The sequence below is a fragment of the Capsicum annuum genome, chromosome 10 (assembly GCF_002878395.1).
Source record: "Capsicum annuum cultivar UCD-10X-F1 chromosome 10, UCD10Xv1.1, whole genome shotgun sequence".
NCBI lineage: Eukaryota > Viridiplantae > Streptophyta > Magnoliopsida > Solanales > Solanaceae > Capsicum > Capsicum annuum.
The window spans coordinates 160,653,512-160,677,040 of NC_061120.1; the positions used below are offsets into that span (position 1 = coordinate 160,653,512).

At 37.4% G+C, this 23,529-nt stretch overlaps 1 protein-coding gene across 1 annotated transcript; it reads right to left on the minus strand.

The window, feature by feature from the left end:
- Positions 1-16,903: 16,903 nt before the first annotated feature.
- LOC107844398 (tRNA (guanine(10)-N2)-methyltransferase homolog) lies at positions 16,904-21,647 on the minus strand. The gene is made up of 4 exons (XM_016688828.2): positions 20,922-21,647; positions 20,766-20,840; positions 20,543-20,617; positions 16,904-17,740 (listed from the first exon to the last, which is right to left on the minus strand). The coding sequence occupies exons 1-4, from the start codon at positions 21,096-21,098 to the stop codon at positions 17,174-17,176; spliced, it is 894 nt and encodes a 297-aa protein (XP_016544314.2). The 5' UTR covers positions 21,099-21,647; the 3' UTR covers positions 16,904-17,173.
- Between the last annotated feature and the right edge of the window lie 1,882 nt (positions 21,648-23,529).

The following is a 23,529-nucleotide window of genomic DNA, read 5'->3' on the forward strand; positions in this document are numbered from 1 at the left end:
TCAACACTTGAGGTTGCTGAGCTGACTAGGTTAGGTGAAGGGGGTGACTCTGGTCCATGTGGGACTTGGCATACCCGTCATGTTTGAACCCTAGTTTAGGTCATGAAAAAGTTGGTATCAGCGCCTAGGTTTAATAAAAATAAGGAGTCCACAATGTCGTGTCAAGTAGAGTCTTTTTTATGGGTGTGTAGCATGCCATACTTATAAGAGACAGGTTATGAGACATTAAGAAATGTTTCCCCTTCTTGTTGTCTTAATTTTGAGCTATAGAGTCTAAGGTCTTAGATTCTTTTAATTTCCATTTATTTGTCTTTTAGATCATGCCTCAAGAAGATCTGATGTTTATGCAAACTCTTCTATCCTGTCTAAGTACAATGTGATGGAGCTCATCCAACTTCTAGGGTTCAGGCCTAGTCAAGGGTCGCTGCATCTAATTATCCTTATAGGGAACCACCTGTCCCCTTTGATCCCCTCGTAAGGGTGACACTCATACTCAGTCGCCTCCCGGGAAGGTTATAAATGTTGAGTGTCATTGATCCATTACCCTATTTACTCAGTTAGTGATATCTAAACCCCAACAGTAATGTTTTGTTACTATTGTTATGTATTCATCTGAGGCCACTATAGTTAGCCAATTTATAAGGTTGCATCCTTCGATGTTTACTAGTACCAAGTTTGTGGAGGATCTTGAAAGTTTCATTAATGAGATGGAGAAGATCTTATGAGTTCTGCATACTTTAGAGGTTGAGGGTGTAGAGTTTGTTGCCTATCAATTGAAAGATATGGCATACCAGTGGTAAGAATAATGGGAACAGTCGAGAGGTAGGGATGTTGGTTCTTCTTTATGGGAGGATTTCTCTAGTGCATTTCTAGACAGCTTCTTTCCTTAGGAGATAGAGGAGGTAAAAGTGGAAGAATTTGTTAACTTAAAGCAACAAAGGATGACAGTCAAGGAGTATGCTTTGAAATTCTATTAGTTGTCTAGTATGCTCCTGAATTGGTATCTAATATAAGAGCCCAAATAAAAAATTTTGCTTCGGGATTATGTTATGAGTTGTTCCTTGAGAGTAAGGTTGTCTTGTTGATCAAGGACATGGAAATCTCCATATTGGTTTTATATATGTAACAGGTCAAAGAAGATAAAAAGAAGTAGGCTGAGATTAGTGAGAGACAAAGTAAGAAATTTTGATATTCAGAATAGGGTAGAGGCCAACAACATAGTGGTAAGTGGTCTAAGAAGAAGGGCTAGGGAAGTCCTAACTCCTATTCGACGGCTAGTGCTCTCTACCCAAAGTCGTCTGGTGATCAATATTTTTAGGGTGGTGATGCTTCTATGGCATAGGGTGTCCAAACTCAGGACACTGGGGCCCATTCAACACCATCCTACCCTTTTAGTAGAATGTGGTTAACATTATCATAGTCAGTATGAGAGAGAGAGGAATCGATGTTTTATGTGAGGTCAGATTTGGCATATGCAACGGGATTGTACCTTTAGAGTTGCTTTTGGGGCCAACAGGGTCCCTATTGCTACTTCATCAACTCTTATACCAAAGGGTGTTATTTCTACTTCTTCTTCTATTTCTTGCTCTAGCACTGGCCGAAATTATTTGTATGCACTCACTACTTATCACGAGTCTAAGGCATCTCTGGATGTTGTTACTGGTATATTAAAACTCTTTACCCGTGATGTGTACATTTTACTTAATTTGGGGTCCACTCTCTCTTATGTGACCTCATTTATGGATGTGTATTTTTAGTTTGGGTCTTGAGTGCCTGTTGGACCTTTTTTCTCTTTCTACCCCTGTAGTAGACTTTGTTGTTATCAGAAGATCCTATAGTGAGGTGTCGTATCTATTTGTAGTAAAGACACTCTAGTAAAATTGATAGAGTTAGATATAGTTGACTTTGATGTTATTCTCGGAATGGATTGGTTGCACTCATGCTATGCGTCTCTTGATTGTGGAATCCATAAAGTCATGTTTAATTTCCCTAGTGAGCTAACTGTTAAGTGAGAGAGTGATTCCCTATATCCTAAGGTAAATTTTGTACCATATCTTAGAGCTCAAAAGTTGATTTCCAAAGATGTCTGTATGATCTGTTCCAAGTTAAAGATTCTAACTTGGTGGATCCTTCTTTGCATTTGTTTCCTGTGGTAAATGAATTCCTGAGATCTTCCCTAATGACTTTCTTGATCTGTCCCAATAGGGAGATTAGTTTTGGCATAGATCTTGTCCCAAACACTTATCTAATTTCTATTCCCCTCGTATAGAATGGCTCCAGCTGAGTTGAAGGAACTCAATGAGCAGTTGAATGATCTTTTAGACAAGGGTTTCATCCATACTAGTGTGTCCCCGTAGGGTGCACCTATCTTGTTCATGCGTAAGAAGGATGGGTCTTTTCGTATATGTATTAATTATGATCAGTTGAACAAGGTGACAATAAAGAATAACTAACCCCTTTCGAGAATTGACCATCTTTTAGACCAACTTCAGGGTTCCAAATTCTTTTCTAAGATTGATATTTAATTCTGATATCATCAGTTAAATATTAAGGAAGTGGAATTACTTGACACAGCTTTCATACCTGGTATGGGCATTTTAAGTTATTAGTGATGTCATTTTGTTTGACCAATGCCCCGGCAGCATTCATGGATTTGATGAATAGGGTCTTCCATCAGTTTGTAGATTTATTTGCCATTACCTTCATTGATGACATCTTAGTGTACTCTAAGAGTAAAGATGATCATTCTAATCACATCTGTCTTGTGTTGCAGACCTTACAAGATTAATAGTTGTATGCTAAGTTCTCTAAATATGAGTTCTGGTTGAATGCCTTAACTTTTCTGTGACATGTTGTGTTTAGTAGGGGGATCATGGTGGATCCTCAAAAAGTTGTTGTAGTTAAGAAGTGGCCCAGACCAATGACTCCAACTGATATTCGGATCTTCTTGGGTTTAGCCGGTTAATATAGGAGGTTCATGGAGAGTTTTCTTCTCTTAATGCCCCATTAACCAAATTGACTCAGAAAAAGGAAAAGTTCATATTGTCTAATGCTTGTGAGGGTAGTTTTGAGAAGCTTAAGGATAATCACACTTCGTCTATAATTTTGACTTTGCCTAAATAAATTAATGGTTTTATGGTCTATTGTGATGCATCCTAGGTTGGTTTGGGCTATGTGTTGATGCAGCATGGCAAGGTAGTTGCTTATGCCTCTAGAAAATTAAAGTTTCATAAAAAGCACTGCCTGACTCATGAATTGGAATTGTTAGCTGTGTCATTTGCATTAAAAATCTAGCATCACTATCTGTATGGTGTCCATGTTGATATCTTTTTTATCATAAGAGCCTTCAGTATGTGTTCACTCAGAAGGAGCTTAATCTCAAGCAAAGAAGGTGGCTTGAGTTGTTAAAGAACTAAGATAGGAGTCTTCACTACCACCCAGGTAAAGATAATATGGTTGCTGATATTATTAGCAAGTTATCCATAGGAAGCTCTTCACATGTGGATAAGGATAAGCAGTAATTGGTGCAGGATATTCACCATTTGGCTAGCCTTATAGTTCGTCTCTTGGACTCCGAGGATGGTGGTGTGTTTGTGCAACAGGTGGCGCAGTCATTTCTTAGTTCAAAAATAATGGAGAAGTAGGTGTTAGATCCTCTTTTGATGAAGATCAAGAATAATGAAGGTAATAAAAAAGTGATGTCCTTTGAGGTTGGTAGTGATGGTATTTTGAGGTACCAAGAGAGGTTGTATGTTCCCGACATGGATGGATTGCGAGGTAGGATTTTGGCCAAAGACCATGAGTCGTGGTATATGATTCACCCTGGTTCGACAAAGATGTATCATGACCTTAAGGAGATGTATTGGTGGAATAATATGAATTGGGATGTATCCAACTTTGTGACTAAGTGTATGGTGTATCAGTAACTGAAAGTGGAGCACCTAAGGCCCGGCGGGCTACTTCAAGAGATTGAATTGCCGTTGTGGAAATATGGCATAATTAATATGGATTTTATTATCGGCCTTCTGCAGTCACAGAATCAGTGTGACTCTATTTGGGTCATCGTGGATAGGATGACTAAGTCCGCTTTCTTCTTACCAGTGAGGACTACTTTTATTCCAAGGATTATGCTAAGTTATTCCTTCAGAAAGTTGTAAAGTTGAATGGAGCACCTGTGTCGATTATTTTGGATAATGGTAATCTGTTGTCATCGCATTTCTGGTGCTCTTTTAGCATGGTTTAGAGACTAAAGTGAGTCTTAGTATGGCTTTTCAACCGTAGTCAGATGGGAAAGCCGATAAGACTATTCAGACTTAGGATGATATGCAGTGAGCCTATGTGATTGACTACGATAATAGTTGGTTAGACCATTTTCCTCTTATTGAGTTTGCTAATAATAATAGTTACCATTTTAGCATTGGTATATCCCTATTTGAGGCATTGTATGGTAGGAGGTAAAGATCTTCTATTGGTGGTTTGAGGTTGGTACAGCAGAAATGTTTGGGCCAAACTTGGTTCATCAAGCTTTGGAGAAGGTAAAGGTAATTCGAGATAGTTTTAAGACTGACTAATGTCGCAAAAGTCATACACTTACGTATGGCAAAGGGACTTGGACTTAAGGTTGGGCAATGGGAGTTCTTGAAGGTATATTCCATGAAGGGAGCAATGTGATTTGGGAAGAAGAGAAAGTTCAGTCCTCGTATATTGGCCCGTACTTAATTTTGAGAAAGGTTGATAATGTTGCATATGAGTTGGAATTGCCCTCTATCATAAGTTCCATTCATCTGGTATTTTATGTGTCTATATTGCAAAAATGCGTAGGTGATCCTTCGTTGTTTGTTCCCTTGGAGAACACTGGTATTTAGGATTCTTTGTCCTATGAGAAAGCCCCGGTAAGGATCTTAGATCGGCAAGTTCGTCGGTTGTGAACAAAAGATGTGGATTTGGTAAAGTATGGTGGAACCAAAAGTTTGAGGAAGCTACTTGGGAAGATGATGAAGACATGAAGTCCAAGTATCCGTTCCTATTTTTTTCTCTGGAAAAATACATGCTTAGGGCATGTGTTATTCATAACATATTTTGTTTTCCAACATAGTTTAAGGAAGGATTGATTTCCTTGCATCTTTGTTTTCTAATTTAGTTAAAGGTTAGAGTAATGCATGTGGAGTCTAAATCGTGCTTGTATTGCCTTATCCCATCATTCGGGGAAGAATGATCCTAAGGGGGGAGACTGAAATGCCCCAGGCTTTGACCCCCACAAAATTTGTGAGGTTGAACCTTTTGTTGATCATATGACTCACCATACTAGTCGTATGGTACTATTACAGGTCTAAGGACCCTAGTCGTATATTGGTCAGTGTGATGTTGGCCACGTTCTGTTCTCTGCATAAGAAGACTCCATATGATTTGTATGCTCAAGTGTCGAGGAGTAAAGTCAAAACAATCCGTTGTCCAGTGTCTAGCCTTAGATGTTCTGCCGAGGGTACGACTAGAATGGTAGTAGCCGTATAGTGATGATACGAGTTGGTAAACTGAGCCCTTTGTTGGATAGAATGTGGTGTCTGACTTTCTGATCAAGTGACGAGTTGAGAGTACCACTCGCATGAGGTGGTTACGAGTTGAGGGGTCCAATCGTACCCACCTGTATTCTTTTTTATAGATTTTAAGCTGAGGGTATTTTGTACATTTCCGCCGCAAGTCCTTAAGACCCCACATCTTATAACACTTATTTGGATTTAATTCTACACTTTAGGAGATTGAAACACTCCTAAAACACTCTCTAAAACACTCTCAAGAATATTAGGCTATGGTTTCTTCAAGGTGGTCATCTAGAGGCTTAAGAATCAAAATCTCTCAGAGAAACTTCATAACCCAGTATGTGACTCTTCCTTCATTGTTAGTTCACAAAAATCATGCATTTTAAACATTTTTATGGTTCATTAATGGTGATTTTGAAAGCCATGGTTTAGGGTTTGAATTCATAATGTTGAGTATTGGTTTATCATGTTTTAAATTATGATTATACGTGTTTTAATAATGGTTTTACCCATGTAGGTGCATGCAAATTGTGGTTTAATGAAAGGGGCCATGTTTAACCCTATACTTGATGGTTTTGGCTTGAATAATGGTTTGATTATGGTATTCCCTCAACCTTTTTGTGAAAATGTCAATGAGACGAATCTTGTCCCATATGAATTATATTTTGAACTGTGGCATTGGCCAATGAATGTTGATGATTGGTAAATGGTTCATGAAGGTTTTGATGACCATAAATTGATTTGAATTATAACCTTGGTGGTTTAATTGGCCAAATAGTTTTGAGTCCCTAAATGTTAAATTGAATTGATGTCTTTGTTTCAACAACGGGCTCGAGTCCCAAGGTTAACTAATAATGATAATGGCATACGGTACGCATGCAAGTAGGTTGGTATGACGATACCAATAGGATGCCTTTTGTGAGTAATTGGATTAATGGTTGTGTACATATGTAATAAATGTTTTAAATTGGGCTTTAAAGAGGGATGTGCAGACGGGCCCTTAAAGTGAAGTCCAAAGGACTAACACTGAAAACCGCGCTAGCCAGTAAGGGTATCTATATGACTGGGAGGTTCGAGTCTCCCAAATGGATATATGAATGGAAGGTTCGAGTCCCCCATATTTTATACATTGGTGCTTAAGTCACCTTGATTATGTCGGGAGGTTCCAGTCCCCCATAAAGGCATATACGGATAAGGATATCCTCTGGTTCGTACGGCTACACGCACTGGGGCCCTTCCAGCTAGGGGAGACCTGGGCCTATATTGCCCATGGGTGCCTTGTTATATAACGGTTACGCTACACAACCCAAGTTAAGGTTTTCAAAATTCATGCTAATCCTTGTTCCCTATCCCGGCACGATATATACATATATATATAAACACACATGTTTTCATATGGTTATTTGAGTGATTTTGAATGATAGCATTATTTTATTCCTCTATCCCTAATTTACATACTATCTCTCCAACCGCTAATCATCTTTGGACGTTGTGTCCCCACGCGATACAGGTGCTAGAATTTTTATACTTTTCCTTTATAGTGATTAGGTGTTCGAGTGGTTCATGAGTTAACATTGAAGTGGTGTTTTTTCATGTTTTGGAAGTCCTCATTTCATGGTTTTTATGTTAAATGTCTTAGAATTTGTTTAGATTCTGTTTGGCCATCGTCGATGGGAATGTTCCAACATTTTATTGACTTTAGATTAGTAGAGGCTTTGTTGGATTACTATGGACTTGGGAGTGTTGGTTTAGTGTATCGTCTGGTAGAGTGGTTTAGACAATTGATGATTATCATTAGTCTCATTTTGCTCTACCTTGTTATATGTTCAAAATTCATTTGACTCTTGAGGTTGTTAAGCTCACTAGGTTAGGTGAAGGGGTGATCTCCAGTCCACGTGGGACATGAGATACCCATCACGGCCAGGCCTTTGTTCGGTTCATGACAATCTCTGATCAAATATTCAAAAGTCCATTTATGGTACACTGAGATCGTACTTGTAATAACAACATTCGAAGACTTAGCCTTGGTCTACCAAGTGCAGTATATAAATGTCCTCGCTCGCAACTTAGATGGGTGCGTAACCGATCAGTTATTCTACCTACCTGAGGACCTCTACGAGAACCTTGGGAAACACCTCTACAACCCTGTATACCACCTCTAACTGAGGGCGGCACTACCCTGATCAATAAAAAACTCTAAGTTGTAGGTACAGCTGCCCCACACCGGGGATGCTCTCTAGAGAAATGGTTAAAGGCCCTAAACTCATGACGCACCCCAGGAGTTACACTGTATCTAAAAGATTCGACTGACCCAGAATAGCCACCTTGTCTAAAAAAGCCAGAATAGGAACCTATCAGACGCTGATCACTACTTTGGCCAGGAAGATCACTATAGTTGGGTTGACCCCATCGGTAAGCTGAAGTACAGCATAAACGGGTGTACTAGTTGACCCTGGTTCTAATAAGACTACTATAGAGAGTATCTACACTAAGAACTGTTACCTCAGAACCATGAACCGCTCAAGCTCTAACTGAAACTATCTTGGTATCACACCCTCTTATTGCTTCCCCCTTGTCGCTAGTGATGCATCTACTCATAATCTGAGCATGATCAGAAACCTCAATAAAGGATTTGCCTTCGGCAACCAAACTCTGTGTAGCAATGAGAAGAATAAATCTTAATAATTGAATGAAACACTGAATCTGCTCATACTCGGTACACCCACTAGAATCCATTGAAATCAACTAGAACAATACCTAGCTCAAGCTAGTAAAACTAGTTTTCTCGTCTAGACTCTAAATGATTCATTTGAACCCACACTTATGTGAAAACACCTTTAAACATTGTGATTACATCCTTGAACACTTAGATGATTATTTATATCATCATCAATACATAAAGCACACGAATTATCCTTAAAACAAGACTAAACAAGCTAGAATAGCAACACTAGAGTGCATAAATACACCCATCATCACCACTCCACACTTAAAGTCTTGTTCATCCTCGAACAACTCTTCACTCTAAGCATCATATGTTGAGGAAACTCCACACTTCTACTACAAGAAAGACACTCAAGTTAGTACTACAATGACTACACAAAATACAAATTTCTACACTAAGCATGGTATGTACACAATTGAAAGCTCAAGAACACTACTCTAAAACATCCCAGCCTCAGGAATTGACTCACCTAGTTAGCAAACTCATACATATTGCTCAATCAAAGACATCATACAATTCACCCAACTATCATCAAATATGTACCCTCACCACAAGAAAGTTACCGTAATCACTCACATAAATGCACTTTCTAGCAGAATGGGCATAAGAATCAAATTATGCTCACTCTTACAAGGAGTTCGCAAGTTACACATAATGAACCATAGGCTTTCCCTTAGTGTAGTACTCCACTAATATCAGAATGATGAATCATAGGATCAAATAGGTCTTTAATGGTTGTAATGTCGGCTAAGGGATGCATAGGGACTATTTTGAACAAGATTAGTGACTATCTTCCCTAAGCTCTTTAATACATCACTTTTGAAAATTGAGACCAATCTTTCACAACCCATGTCCACCACTTTCATCTTCCATATCTTCTGTATTTCCCCATCTCATTAAGCTCATTGACATACACTATGGTGGAAGTGTGTTATGTATATATCATTCAATTTCACCCTTTTTCTCCCCCACTTTACACTATGCACACCTATGATACCCACCCTCAACTTAAGCAATTACCTTAGTTGAGGTGCGCAATGTCCATAAAGGACCAGGGACAAAATAGGTTCATTGTAACACAACTGGGCTGAAAATGGGAACTTCTTAAGCATAAATTTTTGTAACTCCCAACCACAACATATAACAACTACACACACCAATAACTATCACTTTGGGGCTTCAATTTCACCTTTTTCCTACTTGATTTTCCAAATCCTTACTCTTAATTAATTTTATACTAAGTGCTTAGGAGCTTTTGGATCAAATTCAGGTCTATCAAAGAATGGATTAGGCCACATATGAGGCTGCCAAAGAAAAAGCTAAAGAATAAGGCTTACTAGGATTATGCACAAGGGTAGGTCAAAAGAAGTTATAAATAAAAGGCTATCAAAGAAATGCCTATATCATCTCTTAGACCTACACTTTTTATTTCACTTTGCACACACCCAGGCAATTTCTAGACATCACATGCAACAAGGAATATACAAATACCTCATTCGCGGATGGAACATTCCTAACTCAAGTAGGATCATTATAGACTCTCAACCAAATAATAGTATGAATACAACATTAAGCTAACAAGTACAAAAGTCATAAACATGAGCCTAGGAGTCTAAAAAGTAGTAATTCACACAATCAACATGCTCTTACAACCAAAAAACTTGTAATATGCAGTCAAATATAGCAGCAACAAGAATATCTCACTCTTATTCCTAACACAAAAAAATTTAACTTTACCCTTAAAATGGGAATTTCCCCATCCCACACTTAAAAACTACTTTATCCCCAAATTAAAGTTAAAATATGGAGATATAAATACTCCCTGGGGCCTTTAGGACTTGCTAGTAGCATCTTTACACATCAAGGGAATTTGAGGACCTCACACTTAGTCTTCGCCACGCTCCTTAGCTCAGGTTTTCTGGTACTCAAACTTCTTATCAACCTGTGACTCAAAAAAACAAAAACTAGTGAAGTAAAACCTAGAAATACTGAAAATAAAACCTACCTTAACTTGGTTTGCCTCTTAAGTCGCGCCTGATTTAGTGTCGCAACACAACCCAACTACGATGCATCCATATTCCTTCTCCTTTTTCTCATACTTGGAGGTCATCTTCTTATTCGTTTCTAACCTCTTAAGTGTGAAATCTCAAGGTCAATAGCTTTCTCAACAATAGCCTTTTCAGGCTCATCAATCTACACCATGTTGTGCTTAGCTATTATGGCTTAGATTGCTCAATGAGGAAGTCCAAAGAGGTCTTTTGTGGAACCATCTCTACTAGCCTATACTTAGCCCCTTTAATCACAGTAATCATGTACAAATCTTTATAGTGGGATAGTGTGTTAAGCGGTTTGTATACTTTAAAAATTTCCTCTTCATCCTCCAACCTCATTGTGAGTGTGCCCTCTCTCATTTCTATCAAAGCTCCTCCCGTCACTAAGAATAGACGTCCTAAGATGGCTGGTACTCTTTAATCTGCCTAAAAATCTAAGACAATAAAGTCATTAGGAATAATAAACTTACCAACCTTTACGAGAACATCCGCTATTACTCCTTCAATACGGGCTATGGTTCCGTTTGCAAGTTCCAATAACACAGAGCTCGGTCTATGCTTTCCAATCCCAAAGTACTAAACAAAGAGAGGGCATCAAGTTGATACTTTCCCCAAAATCACTAAGTGCCTAAACCACCTCATTGTTGCCAACCTGAATGGGGAAAGTGAACTTCCCAGGATCCTTAAGCTTTTTAGGCATCTTTTGAGTCACCACAAAGATACACTCCTCAGTGAGTGCTACTGTCCCAGTATCCTACAGCTTAACTTTATTAGCAACCACATCTCTTAAGTACATAGCGTACTTGGACATTCCCTGCAAAATATCTAAAAGAGGTAATTTAATGTGAAACTCTCTGAACATGTCAAAGAACTTCTTAAAACATGCATCCTCCTTCATTTTTCTCAGCACTTGTGGAAAAAGTAGTGGTGGAACCTTCTTCACTTCTTCAATAAATTTTTCTTTTGAGTACTCGAACTTTCTATAATTTTCAGCAACTTCCTCGAATACCTTTAGGGGAATCAACTATGCATCAACATCCTTAGTTTTCTTTGGAGATTCTTTATTCAGCTCTTTCCTACTTCTCAAAGTAATTTCCATGACTTATTTAGGCGTTCTAATATCACTTGGCAACCCACCTTGAGGCCTAGTGTTCTGTATTGCTGCTATCTGATCTACCTGAAAGTCCAAGATCCTTATAGCCGCTTTTTGGATTTTTATATCTACTGCAAATTATGCTTGAGCAACTAAAATTTATTTCATCATCTCTTCCAGATTGCTATATGCGGCTTGATTTTCTTGAGCTTGTGGTTGCTGCAACTGTTATTGCTGGGCGTTCCATTGCTGATTTAGTGGTTGAGTCTGCCACTTTATGTTGTAAGAGTTCCCATAGTTGGGCTTTTGAACATTTTCAATAAATATCACAGACTCAGGATTTGCAGCACATATATCTACAGAATGACCACTATTTCCACACATCATACACCAAGTGCTTGTCTACTAAATTGAATTCACTGCGGCTGCAGGCGGTGTAGCACCCAATTTCATGTTGTTGAGCTGTGTAGTCAGTTGATTTTGTAATGCATCAATCTAGGAATATATTGCAGTAAACAAATCCACCTCCAAAATACCTGCAACCTTTTTAGTAGCACTTCTTGAGTACGAATGCCACTTTAGATTTCCTTGTGCAATCTGGTTCAATAAATTTTATAGCTCATCGTACGTCATCTCCAGAGCTTGACTACCTACAGCTGAATTTAGAAAAATCTTTGTGTTATGGTCAAGTGCCTCAACAAAAGTGTGAGATAATACCTCATTGGACTACTGATGGTGTGGATAGTCCCAAAGAAGAGCCTTGAAATACTCCCAAGCATGATATAAATTTTAGTCTGGCTTCTGTTTGAAGCACATAATCTCACAACAAAGTCTCGCAGTTTTTCCAGATGGAGAAAATCAAATGAGGAATCTGCGAGCTAAGTCATCCCATGTTGTGATTGACTTTATCGGCTCAGCATTCACCCACTTCTTTTCTCCCCCAACAGTGAAAAGGTGAATAGTATCAGTCTCACATAATCAGTTGACACACATGTAGGAATGAATGTGTCACTGATCTACAAAAAGTTTTGTAACTGGACTTGTGGATCTTTATTCGAATGCCCGGAAAACTATCCACTACTGATCAGAAGCGGCACCATATTCTGCTTCGGCTCAAAATTACCTCCAACAACTGGTTTTTGAAAAAGGGAAGTCAAATTTTTGGAAGTGGGATTGCCACTTATCTAACTGTCCTGCGGGTTGCTTGTTCTTCAGCCATGTGAGCAAGATTTCCTTAATCTTCTTCGATTTACAGAATTCATAGGAGAAGGACTGTTTTTCTCCTTCATTGAGGGAAATATTGCTCTGGTTTGGGACTTGGTTCAACCAATTCCCTATCCCTTTCCATCTTACTACCCTGAAAACCTGCTCCCTACAAATCCAAACCAAGACCAAGCGTAAAGCACCAAAGAAATCTAAAAAGTAAAACTAAAACAAAAATAGTTTCCAAATTACAAGTCCTCGGCAACGGCGCCAAAAACTTGACAACGCATATGCAAGAGTACATAGTCTACCAAGTAATATAGTGGTCTTAAAGAAAGATGAATATCGATCCCACAAGGACTAGTTCAAACAACTATTTAATTCTAATTCACTATTTTAGATTAATCTAATGCAAGCATAACCACAAGAGTTTTGAAGTTGTAAACTAAAAATAAAGTAAACAGTGTGTAAAGTAAAGATTTAAGACAATCAATATAGTAAAGCCTAGGGTTAAAGCACTTCGAACAATTATACTACGCTATTGAACTTCATTCGTTAAATTGTTTATCTTGGTTGTTGATTCATAGGATTTATCGCATGATCATGGTCTCCTGACCTGTAATCGTCTACCTAGCTTGGACATTACAACTACATCATTGAGCGGGGATATAACAATCCAATTAAGTGCTTAAAATTATTATCCTTCATGTGAACCAAGCAAGGCTTCTAGGTACATCTTTGTCCAGATGCTAATTCAAATTCCTTATTTCATAAAAGAATAATATCCTTACTTTCCTTATCCCCATGTCCTATCTTCCTATTCTCCCTCCCGAGATCACAAGGTCGACAATATGTATAATCGAAGGGTCGCGAATCCTCAAAATAGTTAAAACAATGAAAAAAAACAAATATGATAAGAAAATCAAATGAAATAAATTCAAGATGATAGTATTCATGTTCTTAAGTTAAATTAGACTATGTTCGAGAAAATCTAGGGCCAAATTATTATATAACTCTAGCTCTAAGACCAAATATGAAAGAAGTTCCCTAATATAATATCAAAAAAGACATAGATAAAATTATATTTTGTGATCATTGTTCCTCGATGACCGAATCTTTTAGAAAACTAAATCACGCAAATGAGACTCTAAGACAAGACAATGAAAACCTTTTAATGAAAAAGGACAAATGATAGAACATACAGGCATTTTACAAGATCGCATCAAAGTTCTTCATTATGAATTATCCCAACAGATTCAGAAAACCTATAAAACTCAAATGATTTCGAAGAGTTCTCCATCTCCTTTAAAAATGGATAAGAAGGGTGTGCATTTCCCAATGAATGCAGAAAGACCTACTGTATCAGGTAATGGTACAGCTAGTCCAGTTCAAACGACCACGTTTTCAAAAAGTGTAGGGAGAATTCTCCCAGTTTCAAAACAACAGGTACTCAGACATTAGACGAAGGAACTTCGACGCCTACCTAAGACAAAGATAAAAATGGTTTTTACCTGCAAAGAAAGAAAAGTAGTAAAAGAAATATAGAACAAATAGTAGTAGACGCTATCAAAAAACTGTTAGCGGAACAGCCTAAAGAAATAGCAATGAAAAATCCAAAGCCTGAGCCAAGATCCAGAATTTTCCAAGGAGAAGAGACAAGACCTAAAACTGGAACAAGACTTGGCCTATCAAGTGGAGACAGTGGAGAATATGACCAAAAATTGGAAGATACTATGACTCAGCTATGGATCAATTCGCTCAAGACCCAAATGCAGATGATAACTCTGGAATGAGTTTCGATCCAGAAGAATTACACAATTTGAAAACGTATGCAGTAATGATTTTCATAAAAAGACAAAATTGAAGACGTAAGCAATGATGTAAAGGATAAAAGACTAATGCTAAGTGAAAAACAAATGGATGGATATGAATCAAAGAGGAAACATGACCATGTGACGATGGGGCCCACAAAGTGTACCCAGCATGCAAAAGTTTCTTAAATACATTTGAAGTCCGAATTTAAAGTCCACCAAAAGCCTATAAATACTCACTTCATCAGATTTAAGAAGGCAGAGTGAAAGAAAAATTGAAGCACAAGAACTCAAAGTAGAGATAATACAAGAGTGAGAATTTCTTAGGTTTCTAAGTTTGTTCTAATAAAAAGAGAGAGAGTAAGTTCGTGTATATTATCTAATTTCTTTTTTCTGTAGCTGCGAAGTTTTTAGGGGGCCCTGAAAGGGAAACCTCTCTTCACCTTAAGACATGTAAGTAGTTGTTATTTGAAATCATTGTATCTTTTTCTCCCTACTATGTAAATTATGTTTGTTATATGAAATTTTCATGAATTCCTATAAATTACTTATTAAACATACCCTCAATATATAGTTAGTCTCTCAGTGTTTTAGAAGTAACGATGGATTAATCAATAAATTCCTCGGGATTTGAGAAGTCTAAAGAAGATTTAAAAGGATTGTTGTGTTGTCCCGGGGTGTGATTAAAGAAGATATTGCTAAAATACCTAAAATTGAAGAGAAAGAGATGAACAGGGTATAAAAAAAAAAAAAAAATATTTAGGGAGAAAAACATACCTTGATTTTGATAATCTCACTACTACACATGACTAGGGATAACGAAAGAGGGAGTACTGAGTAGAATTTTACACCATATTTTTGAAAAAATTTATCTGCTCCAACCTTGCTGCTTGCTCATATCTTATCTCTGTGTGCTTATATTTGTTTACTTATCATCTATACTTCTATTTTTTTTTTACTTATCAGCTATCTATTTATTATCTTTATATTTTTGGTATCTTTATACTTATATGTGTTTACTTTTCATCATCTATTGGTTATGTATATGTGTGTGTATATATATATACATGTATATTTCTCCTAACTATCATTTAGTTCAAACTTGAGGATTCTTGTAAATTAAAACAAATCATGTAGGATTTTGATTGTATCTTAGATTCGATTTCTTTTCATGTTAGTTACTATTTTTTCTATTTTATGAGTATTTTCTTATCGGTTAAACCGAAAATCAACCATTAAGGACTAAAAATTGATAAATCGAAAACCGATTAAAAAATATCTTATTGATTTGGTTATTGGTTTAGCATATTTAGAAATCGAAAACCGATAAACCAAACCGATAATATATATAACCGAACTAAACCGACCGATGCATACCCCTAACTATGGGTAGTATGATAAAGAAGTAATAAAACTCTTTTGATTTGTAAAAATGGATAATTGAAATGTTCATTTTTAGTACACAAGTCAAGTAAAATAAAATGGAGGAAGTACTAATTTAGGACGAGTATTTATAGTAGGGTAGACAACTAATATAGTACTAATATGAAGAGAGTCCAAAACAACATTAAATGGCACAGAAAGCCATAAGTAATATCTTGACTGACCAATTATTTTTAAAAAAAAAACACTTTACAAAATCTGCAAATTTAGGATTGGAAGTTGCAAAGGCTTTGGATGGGAAATTGAAACGGCATGCAACATACTTGAAATTAATCGTTCAAACGATAGATGAAGATAACGATAGATGAAGATCTCGTTTAACTTGGAACGATTTGTTCCAAGTTTGCCAGCCCATATGTAGGGAAATTAAAAGGCACCCAAAGTTTGCCAGCCCATATGTAGGGAAATTAAAAGGCACGGCCGTTTGGGGTGGGGCTTTAGTTGAAGTGGAAATTGTATGAGTGTGAACGATGTGTTCTATTTGGTCAACTACCAAATAAGGTGTCCGATTCAGAATTTTAGCTCCAAAATATGGCCCTTTAGACTTCTGACTTCGAGTCACTCTCATTCAATATCTCTGATCTCAATCTAATTGTTTAGTTTATTGTTATTTCCATGTTTGTTAGTTTAATTTTGTATCAATAAAGGGTTAATAGGATTTGAATTAATTATGTTGCCTGTGACTTCAATCCCAATAATATAACTGATTAACCTAGTAAATGAATTTTAGGCTAAACAAATGCGACAACAGATGACCTCCTACTATATACAAATAACAATGTGAAGCATGTCAAATAAGTAGTAACCCTTTTGGGGCTTCCCAAAACAAGAACATGAGTTGCTCCACAACTAATTACAGTTGTAATGCACATGGAATCACTCCAGAAACCACAAATAACCACCCATTGGGTACGTCAAATTTTGTTTGGGCAAAAGCAATGAGCTAAATTATACAAGAGACAAAGGCCGAACGTTTTTAAACTAGATGGAGCTGTACAAATCGAGTGTTTCTTTGCAGAATACACTCCTCGAACAGGCAGTAAGCTTAATAAAGTTGATGCACCAAGGAAACAGTCAAATACATGTAATCTGTATGGACAACTGATAAATCAATCCCAATTGGAATACAATCTCCTAGCAAGAATAATAAATAGTGGCACGAGTATTTGTAAGCATTTGTAACATAAAGCACTAAAAAACTTTCCTACAATGTAGGTTTTGGTAGAATTCTCATCAGAATTGCTTAGATGCATGATGCATATAGCCTCACCACATCAGAGCTTATCATATTGCCCCATTTAATTTGGCTGTCAGTTTTGGTTTAGACCATATTTACCTCTATACCTTGCCTTTGATTCTTTACTAATCTTTGTATCACTTGCCTCATTAAGATGATTGTCGGCAGGACTAAAAACAGCTGAATGAAGAGTACCTTCTTCTAACCACTTCAGATGGTTTTCTTTGAACTCCAAATGTTTGATCCTTGCTGCTAATGCAATTTCTTCATTATATGGTCCAATTTTGACCATGGTTAATAGCACCCGACTATACCTATAGCTCAGCACCTGCTCTGAGGTAGCAACCAACTTGAAAAAGGGGTGCTCTGGAAAGGTAGTGTCAATTGACTCATCCTCTCGTACTACAGGATAGAAGTACACAAGACGGCCACCCAACACAAGCATCTTAGCAGCAAGGTCAAGCAAATCATGTACGCATTCCACTAAGCTGTAAGGAGCAGTTGATGGTATGTGGCCTGTCCGTTTGTCATCAGGAACTGTATATGGACCAATCACTCCTTTCAAAAGCTTCCTGCCACCAGAATTACGTCCTCCAGCACGGACTCCATACGGAGGGTCACATACAATGGCATCAAAAACCTAGAAAATAAAATATATCAGTCAACAAAAACAAAGAAAAAGCAATGAGACCTGCAAAAATACCTACTCCCTCTGTTTCAAAAACCTCTTTTGATTTGACACGGAGTTTAAGAAAATAAAGACTTCTGAATCTTGTGGTCTTGAATTAATGTTATGTTAAATGTACCAAAATGCCCCTTAATCTTGTGGTCTCAAACATGTCACGTGGAATGTTGGAATTAAAGTATTGCCACAAAAGGAAAGGGATCATTCTTTTTGAAAAAGACTAAAAAGGACAGTAGGTCATTCTTTTTGAAACGGAGGGAGTATTTAACATGGCAATTAACTGTTCAATTCAATCTACCTTTGGAACTCTGAAAGATTAATAAACCCTAATTCACTAACACAGACAAGAATAAACTACACAGCAAAGTGATTTAAACACTTCCCCATGCTGCCTTCAACTATATATACACATTAAATTATGTCTGATTTTTCAGTAAGAATTTATGTTAGTTGATGCGGGAGGCTAGGGTGAGATAGTTCGGGCATGTCAAGAGGAGATGCACATGCCCCCAGTAAGGAGGTGTGAGAAGTTGATGCTAGAGGGCCTGAGGAGAGGTAGAACAAAGGCCTAAGAAGTATTGGGGAGAGATAATCACAAGGCAAGCCTTTAACTACCGAGGACATGACCCTTGATTAGGAGGGTGTGGAGGTCGAGGATTCGGGTAGAAGGCTAGTAGTAAATAGGTTCGCTCCTTTTCTCTCTCGAGATTAGTATTAGTATTATTTTCGGTATACTATTTTTGTATTTCTCACTCTTTGTTTTCTATTACTACTTGGTGTCTAGTACGCCACTAATCTTTTACTGTCCTGCTATTGTTACTACTTGTGCCTTCATAAATATTGTGTTTTTGCTTTCTTTGAGCCGAGGGTCTATTGCAAACCACCACTCTACCTGCCAAGGAGTGGTAAGGTCTGTGTACACTCTATCCTCACCAGACCCCACTTGTGGGACTATACTGGGTATGTTGTTGTTATTTCCTTTTTCTAGCAGAAGATCCATGGAAGGTCAAATGTAATCCAATCCTCGTTAAGAATTTTTATCTCAATGTGAAGGTTTTCTTTCCTCAAGGAAAAAACGTGAAGGCTTTCTCCCCTCCTTCCTCCCAAATAAGTATCACCAACGGAACCCACCATTACTCGACCTCAAGTGACTGTCACACCATTCGCCTCCGTTTGACACCAATTCTCCAGTTACATCTGCATGCACTATAGCTCTCTCACCATAAAGGACTTCTACTACTGATTTAGAATCTTGACTGTAGAGAGCACACCTCTGTCAGACACAAACTCTCAGATTTCCATCTCAATCCACTTTAGCTTTCTCACTGTAAAAGACTTCTATTGCTTCTCTAGTAATCTTGTTTGTAGAGGTTTATGAATTTGAGAGATCTCCATCAATTAAAAAACTATATCTGGCATATTACTTTCTAAAAATTCAAAGATATACCAAGTTGGAGAATTTCGTTCTTCAGGTTAAGAGGTCAAGTTCTTGTCGCTGTTCAACATCTACAATAGCCCATAAGTTCATACGATGTGAACAGGCGCAACGAACAAAATGGAGAGAATCGTATATGCCATCTACTCTAGAGACTTCAGTACACTCAAGCAACAGCTAAACTGCTAGTACTTGATTTCCAGGACAAGAATGAATCAAATAAAACCTCGAAACTAGTCTTACACACTCTAATTAAATCTAAAGAAGATTGAAACTCTTAACCCATCAACTCGAAAGACATTGTAAACCGTAAACAAACAATTCACCAACTTGGCAAGATCAGATTACATAATTTCAGAGTGCTGCACCATTCTTCCACACATAAGAGACTCCTAAATTTAACTTCAAGTTACTTGACTATGAGAAAATTCCTCTTCAATATACACCATCCTCGACTCAATATATTGTAGCTGATTAGACTTGATAATGACCTTCGAAAGTAGAAAAGTCAATCGCTTCTTTAACCGCATATCTACTTTGTAGAAAATAACAACATTATTGATTTTGAAGACTTAAGTTGGAAAAGCAAAGGATTGTTCCAAGCATACCTTATCCGAAATTTTAACTTTGTATAAAGTAAATTACTACTCTGTCCAAAACAAAACTTGCTTTAATAGAGAATAACGAACATTTGTTCTTTATTTGAAATTTGACTAGTCTTAATTAAATGAAAATTAAGAGAATAACTTATCCACTTTCAGGTTATTGTTGCAAGAAGAAAAGCATCAACATATGTCATCTGGCAATTCATTGCACTTGGTGAACTTATGACTTCCTGCCATGAGAAAGCTAACTCTGGACAAGTCAATCATGGTTTGAGCTGGGATATGTTGTCATGCAAAGGCAAGGCAACAAGTGTGGTTCTCTTTGTCCTTAGCTGTACTGTTTTAACATATTACTTTCTTTTTTTAAGAGCTGTCTCCTCTTTGATCATTGTCCAATCTATTGACTACGGCTTTGCGTCTTGAACATAATTTGTAGGTGCTACTTTACTTTGAGAAAGCATATACGCATATACCAAGTTAATTTGCGAAAAAAACATGAGTCTTGGTCCTAGACATTCCACTTGCACTTAATATTCTTGGCCAGACTTACCAACTGAAGTCCTATGCCCATGCGTAGAAAAAAAAGGATGGTAAAAAACAGAAGTCAATGGCCAATACTGGGATATGTTGAATACAGAATTTAATTCATAGCTTGAAGAAGCAGAAGTTGCAAATGGAAGAACAAGAGGACCAGATAACAAAAATAACGAAGGCTACCTCTTTCAACCCCAAACGGCAAAGAGGAAGGTTGTTGTCTGCCCTTAATAAAGCAATAGGCATTGGCAATCCATACTGCAATTTAAGATATATGTTTAGCATAGAAAGATAATAAATTAATTTATACACCAAATTATCAGATGATAATATCAAATAATAGCAATTACTATATAAGACCAAAATTGGCATCCCATATAAAGAAAAAGCATCACTCTGCCCGGACCTGCTTGAAGTTGCTCCAGACATTACGATCTGGACCACGGCCATCACGTACTACTCGAATATCAATATCTGCGCCCTGAAAAATCAATTAATGATAGTAAGGAAACAGAGGAAAACAATGAGTGCTCGACGTTTATGCAAAGACAAGAACACTAACCATTGTTATTGCTCCATAATGAGTTGCTGCGACTAGAATGCTTCCTGTGCCCACAAAAGGGTCATAGACAAGCCTTCCAGCTTTGGCCTGTGCTTGATTAGCCATCAGGAACGCCATTTCAGCATCCATGGCTGTTGGCCCGAGAAAATTACGACTTTTTAACTGATAAGTTGGCATAAGCTTCCTATCAGCAGCACCAATCTCTCGACCAAAAAAGATTCTCCGTCCTGCAATGGGTGGCAGTCCATTATTAGAATCATAATCACCTGTTTCTATGAGCCAGAACGTGTGATGGGGATTTTTTAAGCTAACCCGGCCCTGTAATCAAGCAGACATACGTAAATCCACAGGCCATATCTTCTAAGCCTTAGAAATTACATGACCTACAGAAGTGTATAACTATATCTAAGAGTATAATGCATTTTACATGCTATCCCCACTTCACGTCCCTCAATATTTGAGATAGCATCCCATCAGAGACAAAAAAATACTAGGGGATTCCTCAATTTGTCCTAGTCTTGGTGGACAGAGTTACCTAATATCTGTTGTTGGTGGCAGGTGGCACGTATCCCGTGAGTTTAGTCGATGTGCGCAAAAACTGGCCCGGACAGCACGGTTATCAAAAAAAAAAAGTGGAGATAGCATGTATGTGAGGGACCAAAATCCATTTCACTCTCAAATAGATTTCATGAAATTTCTCATGTCTCTATTGTATCCAACTTAAAGATTAAACCACAATTATGTCTTTAAGCTTTTTTCTCTAATCTCTTTTCTTTGATAAGGTAAAGGTTTATTGGCTAAGTACCAAGAAGGTACCAGATGCTTCCAAGCATCTCCATCAGATGGATGACACATAATACCAGGGAGCCTTCTATTTTCACTATGCCATCTCATATGAGGAGCTGAGCTATAGGAAGCATATAACCTCTTCAATCTTGGTATAAGAGGTAAATAATGCATTGCCTTAATAGCAATTTGCTTCCCAGTAGAACCACGCTTATATCTATGGTGCTGACAAAACTTACAGAACTCTAGGTTAGCATCTCCTTTAAAGTATAACATGCAGTCATTTTCACAACAATCAATTCTAACCGAGGAGAGATGTAACTTTGACATCAATCTTTTTGCCTTATAGAAAGAATCAGGAACCTCCAAGCCGGGGTGAACTAACTCTCTCATAAAGTCTAGAATTGAGTCCATTCCTTCTTCCGCAATATTCTAGTCAGATTTAATACTTAATAATCTAACAGCAACAGACATACGAGAGTGCGAACACCCGTCAAAAAAAGGATGACTAGCAGCCTGCAATTCTTCGTAGAAATTGCCCGCTTCGCTATTAGGAACATCTTCAACATTTTTCCTAAAGTCAATCCCGTGTTGCATCCCAAATACATCGTGCACCATTTCTGTGATCCTAGTATCTTAATATTCATTATGTCCTGCAGACCTACTACTTTCTCCAACAACAAAGTTATTTTGTGCAACATCACCATGAATACCACGCAATCTTAAAAAGTCCTCGTGAAATCCCTTTCTATAAAGATGTTCCTTTACATCTTCTTCACATAGAAGATTTATACCATCACATCTAACACAAGGATACTGAATAACCCCAAAACGTGTCCAAACATCATGTGTCTTAGCATGTTCAACAAATCTTTTGACGCCTTCAACAAATTCCTCCCTAATACCCATTCTATTATCATTGTTCCGGTGATATATCAAGCTATAATCAGGTTCCATCTACACAATCAAAATAAAACAACATTCAAAACAAAAAAATCTCTTTTAAAGTCCCTACACTTAATCATTTTCAACCAACTAAGTCTCAAAACAAAACAACATTCAAAACAAAAAATTCCTTTTAAAGTTCTTATACTTAAACATTTTCAACAACAAAGTCTCAAAACAAAACAACATTCAAAACAAAAAATCCCTTTTAAAGTCCCTACACTTAACCATTTTCAAGCGACCAAGTCACCTAACCAACCACATTCAAAACAACAAATCCCATTCAAAGTCCCTAGACCTAAACATTTTCAAGCAACTAAGCCACCTAACCAACCACATTCAAAATAACAAAATCTCATTAAAAGTCCCTAGACTTAACCATTTTCAAGTGACTAAGTCACCTAACCAACCACATTCAAAACAACAAAATCCCATTCAAAGTCCCTAGACTTAACCATTTTCAAGCGACCAAGTCACCTAACAAACCACATTCAAACTAACAAAATCTCATTCAAAGTCCCTAGACTTAACCATTTTCAAGCGACCAAGTCACCTAACAAACTACATTCAAAACAACAAAATCTCATTCAAAGTCCCTAGAATGAACCATTTTCAAGCGACTAAGTCACCTAACCAACAACATTCAAAACAACAAAATCCCATTCAAAGTCCCTAGACTTAACCATTTTCAAGCGACTAAGTCATCTAACCAACCACATTCAAAACAAAAAAATCTCATTCAAAGTCCCTAGACTTAACCATTTTCAAGCGACCAAGTCACCTAACAAACCACATTCAAAACAACAAAATCTCATTCAAAGTCCCTAGACTTAACCATTTTCAAGCGACTAAGTCACCTAATAAACCACATTCAAAA

Excerpts from the sequence above, each read along its gene's own strand:
- LOC107844398 (XM_016688828.2), bottom strand. The coding sequence starts at position 21,098 with ATGCCAACTTATCAGTTAAAAAGTCGTAATTTTCTCGGGCCAACAGCC. Across the intron at positions 20,841-20,921 it reads ATTATGGAGCAATAACAATG|GGCGCAGATATTGATATTCG; the intron begins GTTAGTGTTCTT and ends TTGATTTTTCAG. Across the intron at positions 20,618-20,765 it reads TCTGGAGCAACTTCAAGCAG|TATGGATTGCCAATGCCTAT; the intron begins GTCCGGGCAGAG and ends CTTAAATTGCAG.